The sequence below is a fragment of the Rhinolophus hipposideros genome, assembly GCF_964194185.1.
Source record: "Rhinolophus hipposideros genome assembly, chromosome: 10".
In the NCBI taxonomy this organism is placed as follows: domain Eukaryota; kingdom Metazoa; phylum Chordata; class Mammalia; order Chiroptera; family Rhinolophidae; genus Rhinolophus; species Rhinolophus hipposideros.
The window spans coordinates 3,402,692-3,409,036 of NC_138056.1; the positions used below are offsets into that span (position 1 = coordinate 3,402,692).

General features: G+C 55.1%; 1 protein-coding gene across 1 annotated transcript; it reads left to right on the top strand.

Moving 5' to 3' along the window:
- Positions 1 to 1,789: 1,789 nt before the first annotated feature.
- On the top strand, positions 1,790 to 5,693 carry FGF19 (fibroblast growth factor 19; the record flags this gene model as incomplete). Its single annotated transcript, XM_081064277.1, has 3 exons — positions 1,790 to 2,024; positions 2,431 to 2,534; positions 5,379 to 5,693. 3 exons carry the CDS (start codon positions 1,790 to 1,792, stop codon positions 5,691 to 5,693), a joined length of 654 nt encoding a protein of 217 aa, XP_080920403.1.
- Positions 5,694 to 6,345: the final 652 nt, after the last annotated feature.

Genomic DNA, 6,345 nt, shown 5'->3' on the forward strand with positions numbered 1-6,345 from the left:
CCGGTTTGGGGCGTGTCCCCCAGTGCAGCCCCTGCCATCCTCCTCCGGCCTTGCATTTATCCAAGATCTTTAAAAATGAGAGCTGCAGGGGAGGGTAATTAAGTTTAATAGGAGCCGCCGTCGATTTAAAGCCACAGGGGGGAAGTAATTAGATTTAACAGAAAGCGGCGGCTTTCTGAATCAAGACAAGCAGCGTGGGGGTCCCTGGTCTATAAAGCCTTTGAGAGGATGTCTTTTTGTAAAGACTTTCCTGGTGACATTCTCTGTGCGCTCCGTTATTAGCGCCAGTCACTGACTGGAGTGTGAACATGGCTTTCACCCATTGAAATTAATTAGGCCTGGCACTGCTTCTTTCTCAGTGTCTCCGCCGTGTGCCCTCCCGTCGCCTTTACTCTGATCCAGGGTGGCTTTTCCCCAAAACCTGCCTCCTGGGGCCCCACACCCAGGAGTTGGAGGGGTGGAGGAATAAAGGGAAAGAATCAGTGTTGAGCCAAAGCCCCTGGGAAGACCCCTGTCTTCCCGCCATGGCATTCTCTGGACGCTGTTTCCGTTTTCAGAGCATCGTTAAAGAAGCTCTCTGGCCTGCAGGAGCCCCTTCATTGAGTGACCACAATTTCCCCGCCTGCTGTGGTCCCGCACCCGAGAAGCGCTTGGAACTTGTGCCACTGGCCATCAGGTGAGGCGCTCGCCGACCTCTCCGCGTTGCGCTCAGGGATCGAAAGACCGGACCAACGACAAAAGGCACCTCAGAAACAAAGGCAGATTCCCGGTCTGCAGTTTGCAAGGCCACCCTGTCCCCAAAGGCCCCTTCACCACGACCGCCGGGCCGGGCACCATCTCCCGGGGGCTCCGCGGGCGCAGCAGCGCCGACACCGAAACCCGGGCTGAAGCGCCACCTAGCGGCGCCCGCGCGCCGCCCCCATTGTTTCTCCGCGGGCGGAGATCCCGCCGGGACCCCGTCGGGGTACAATTGACACGGATAAAAAGGGCTGAGGATGGAGGGGGGCAGAGATCGCGAGAACACAAGCTGGGAGAACGAGGGAGGGTACGCGCTGCAGGGGAAATGACTTCTGATGGACGACTTTACGTCCGGGTATGGGAGGGTTGGCACATTCCCCGGAGGGAGAGAATGGGGCTTTTAAGGGGAGACGGTCCTAAAGCCGAGGCCAGGTTTTCGTGGACTGGGAGTAAGGGATGCGACGCTCCGTGCTTCCCAGTCTCTGGTCCCCGGGGTCCGGCCTCCGCCCCAGCCAGCGCCCCGCCACCGGCCCATTTCCTAGGAGCCGCGGCCTGGGGGCGGGGCTCCGTCGCCTCCTTTATTGCTTTCTAGAATACAACTCGCAGCCTAGAGCGACCTGGCCGCCTGCCCCGCCACTGCGCCGCAGGGAGGAGCTCCCCGAATCTTCCCTGGAAGCAGGGCCTCCTCCTTCACTACTCCATCCCGGGGGCCTGGGCGGGGTCACAAGGCGGGCCGGGGAGGGGGCTGAGGCCGGAGGCGGGGTGTGAGTGGGTGTGTGCGGGGGCGGGGGCCTGATGCAATCCCGATAAGAAATGCGCGGGTGTCTCGGGCACCCACCCGCCGCGAGGGTTAGCCGCGCTATATAAGACCGCCAGCCTGCAGCTGCCGCGCCGTCGGAGCAGCAGCTCGGCTCACCCGGAGCGCACGGCTCGCCGCGGCCAATCCGGCACCTTTCCCGCACCTCGCCACGCATAGCCCCGCAGCGCGTCCTCCCTGCTGCCGCCCAGCCTTTCGCAGCCCGAACTGCGCTCGGAGCCGGAGAGAGGTGCCATGCGGAGCTGGTGCGCTGTGGCCCGTGCCCTGCTTGTGGCTGGCCTCTGGCTGGCCTCAGCCGGGGGCCCCCACCTAGTTCTGTCGGACGCTGGGCCGCACGTGCACTACGGCTGGGGCGAGTCCATCCGCCTGAGGCACCTGTACACCGCCGGCCCCCACGGCCCCTCCAGCTGCTTCCTGCTCATCCGCGCCGATGGCGCGGTGGACTGCGCGCGGGGCCAGAGCGTGCACAGTGAGTGCCCGCCGGTCTCCCTCCTGCCCAGCGCCCCTTCCCTTAACTTCCTTCGACTCCTTCGGCTCTCCTCTCCCCAAAACGCCAGGTTTTGGCGCATCCTAGCTCTGCCCCCTCCCCGGGTACCCAGACAGCGAGAGGAACTGGGGAAGGGGGGTCACGGGTGCGCGAACCTTCTGTACTCCTGCGTTACCCTCCCCTGACCCCTCTTTGGCTTCCGCGTACCCCTCACTCCTGGGAACCCCAGGTATGGGCACCTCGGCGTTCCACTCCCTCTCCCCGAGACCCCAGGCGCGCGACGAGCTGGGGGAGTACGGGGAGGGGTGGGAGGGGCACGGGCTGGTGCACCGACCGAATCTACGGCCCCGCGGGTCCCGCCTGAAGCTTTTTGCTTCCCTCGAACCAGGTTTGGTGGAAATCCGGGCAGTCGCCCTTCGGAACGTGGCCATCAAGGGCGTGCAGAGCGTCCGGTACCTCTGCATGGGAGCCGACGGCAGGCTGCTCGGGCTGGTAGGTGTGACCACCGGAAGGCATGCGCTGGCGCGCGGGACACGAGCCTGTCCCCAGGTGGGGGCCTGCAGGGGAGGGTGACGCCCGGGATCGAATCCAGAGTTACCTGGCTTCCTCCGCTCTGGCGGATTAAACGACTTTTTTCTACGGAGGTAGCGGGTGGATGGAGAATGGGTGAAAGCCGCCTTTGCATTTCCAGTTGAGCCAAAGGCCGGCCCATCGGACGAGGAAATCCATTACTTGGGTCTCTCTGATATTAAACAGGAAAACCTACCTCGGGCCTTCTCAGCCTGGGCCTGTTCTTGGGTGGTCCTCGCCTCCCTTCCCCTCCCCGCGGTACTAAAAAAAAGGAAAGAGAGAGGGTAAACCCACAACTTGGATCTTTTTTTTAACGGTAAGTCTTAAAACAAGTCAGCAAAAAAAGTCACTTTTTGGAATGTAGAAAAATGTTTTAATTTTTGTCTACTAGAAAAACTTTTTTGCAGGCGCGTTAGAATAAGCCAGTGCGTTCTCATCCTCGTGTCCTGCTCACCTGTACTGCGGATGCCTTTTGGGGAGGCTGGGAGCGGGCTGGAATGGCCCGGGTACCCACGGAAGTCTCAGGGCAGGAAGTGTGTGGATGCTGGGTCTCTGGTCTCCGGGAACAAAGGCTGGGAGTTCAAAGGGAGCCCTTGCCCCTCCCGCGCCGCCGGGGTCGCACAGAGCAGGCTGTGTGAGGTCCTGGCGGGGCGCTGGGCCTCAATGCAGTCCCGCTGGGCTTGGGGCTCGGTCGGTTGGAGGAGCAGGCGTGGGAGAGACTAAGCCTGGGGGGATGCCCCGCCCCCCAGAAAAGATACAGATGCCTTGCTACCCCCCGCAGCGCGAATCTTTTTTTTTTTTTAGTGTCTCAAAATTGTTCTGTGGCCTGGCGTCCTGTTTATTCCATTTATTCCGAGCGCCTGTTTCAGGTTTTATGGTGGAGTCCTGCGTGAAAGGACAAGAATGGAGGCAAAGAAAGGAGGTGGTCAGCTGGCTGAAAGCTGACACCCAGAGCCACTCCAAATCCGCAGTGGCAACTTTTGTTATTATGACATTTACTTATGGGGGGGGGGGCTGCTGTAATCCTGAGGGTCTCCTGGGGGGGGTGGGTGTCCCCCTAAAATCCAGTTCTGCCTCTTGATCCTGTAGACATGGCTTAGCATAAAATTGAATTGCTTTTTTTTTTTTTTAACAGATTCCACATTTTCTTAGAAACTTGAAATAGTATAATTTTCTCTATGGAGAAGAGCATTGAAATACTTAATTTCTCCCAAAGGAGCAGCAGAGTCAAATAATCCACCATTTGGTTTTACTTCCCTTGTTCTTCAATTTGCATTTCCCCCTCCTGCTGTCTGGTGGCTTAATCCCGGTGCCTGGGCCACCGGCCTTATCAGGGCCTTATCAATACAGCGCTCACCCACCTGCAGTTCAGCGACCTTTGTAGGCTTGGGCAGAAATGAGATTGGGTGCCTGTTGGGGTTGTTTACTGCCCAGCCCTCCTGGCTCCCTGCCTTGGGCCGTCCTCTCTATCCAAGGGTAATGACACTAGTGGGAGACGACCTACCCACTGGCACCTCTCAATCAACTGTGAATGGTCTGGGACCAGGCACTGGTTTTCCTCCTTCCCCCCAAATTTCCGGCCACCCCTGCTGGGTGCAGGCGCTGTCCTGTGCCTGGGGGAGGGAGCTCCCTTTATCTTGATGATCCTGGCAGGCTGCCTGGAAGGCTCTCTGCACATGAATGAGGGGGGCGCTGCTGCTAATGGTTCTCACTAAAGCACGAGAGGAGAAGACTTGAGAATCCCTGTTATTTGGGTCTAAATGGGGACTAGATTCTTTAATCTGGGCCCCAGATGTGATCCTGAAAGGATAGCACTTTCGCTGTGTTTCCCAAAGTGCCAGTGGCATGCAGGGAACTTATTAATGTCAATACTTAAAAGGTGAGGGAAGCACGTGTGCATATCACACCTCGGATTTTATGGGTACTGTTGCTCAGAACAAGACTAAGTTTAAAAGTGCCGTGGGGGTGGCCGGTTTGCTCAGTTGGTTAGAGCGTGGTGCTAATACCAAGGTTGCCGGTTCATCCCCACATGGGGCACTGTGAGCTGCGCCCTCCTTAAAAAAAAAAAAAGGTCACGTGATTTTGTGAAAAATATAAAGAATCCATGTAAAAACGACATATAGATGTTGAACATGAAATATATACCTGAAGTGTTTCTAAAGTTAAAGGTTATAAAGTATAATGGTATGAATTTATATGTAAAGTATATATATATTTAGTGTATATGTTTTACTGTTAGTTTTAACATAAATGCATTATAAAGATTATAGTACAGCATAGGGAATATAGTCAATATAGTAACAGCTATGGTGTCAGGTGGGTACTAGACTTATGGGGTGCTTACTTCATAAGTTATGTGTCTAATCACTGTTGTACACCTGAAACTAATATAATGTATATCAAGTGTAATTGAACAATAAAATGAACCTTAAAAAATAAAGTGAAATGGTAAACAATCATAAATATATATTACAATGTAATATATGTTCAGTGTGTGCATTGATGTAATACATGCTTTCTATATACTTTATGTGAACATACATTATGCTAAGTATTTTTTATATATAAGTTTGTTTATAAAACATGGACCTTAAATACCTAATAACATACTTTATAACCTCTAACACACGCACACGACTTATAGTGCAGACCGAGTGGCAGTGTTTACCACACATGTCCTCCTGTGTGGGTCTCTACTTCTGGCTGTGTCACACCCGGAAAGGGGGGCGCCCACTGGTGCTCACAGGCTGTCTGTTTTCTCCGCAGACTCAGTACTCGGCCGAGGACTGTGCTTTCGAGGAGGAGATGCGACCCGACGGCTACAATGTGTACTGGTCCAAAAAGCACCAACTCCCAGTCTCCCTGAGCAGTGCCAGACAGAGGCAATTGTACAAGGATAGGGGTTTTCTGCCCCTGTCCCACTTCCTGCCCATGCTGCCCAGGAGCCCAATGGAGCCTGAAAACCTCGACGACCATTTGGAGTCTGACACGTTTTCTTCACCCCTGGAAACGGACAGCATGGACCCTTTTGGAATCGCCAACAATCTGAGGCTGGTGGAAAGTCCTAGCTTTCAGAAATAACAGGTGCTGGCCTTCCCTTGCCCCTAGGGGCCAGGATCCCAGGCCTGTCTGAGGTGCTTGCAGAGCGGGCTCTGGCCATGCTTTACAAGTAGAATCCTGGGCCTATGTGCTATTTAGCTTTAGGAAGAAACATTTAGAATTTGTACATAGACAGTTGGACATTGGCTGTGCCAGTTTCTAGGAGATAGACTTGTATGATCATGAAATTGTAAGCTCTCCACCTACCCAGGTGCTACCCCTGCTCCCTACCCCACACCCTGGTCATTGCTGGACACGTGCTGTCCCAGTTCTGCTTGAATACCTCCACTGACAGGGAACTCCCTATCTGGGAAAGTTCATATGCCACGCTGAAATTCTCTGCAGTTCTCTCCCATCATTTCTAGCAGGGGCAACCAGAAGAAAAGCCAGTCATTTTAAAACCTTCACAGGTGATCAGCTCTGAAATGGCAGGTAAATGTGAGAATTGATCCAGATCTCAGCCATTGGCCTTGCCCCAGCCCCTCCAGGACAACTAATGTGCAGGGGGAGCCCAGAGCCCCCCTCCAGCCTGGGCAAATCTTGAGAACGCCCCCCGATGGCTGGTTCTCCGCCGGGCTACCTGGCAGTGTGCCTACTTCCCTGGTCCTCTTCCAATAGCCAGCACCCTGCACAC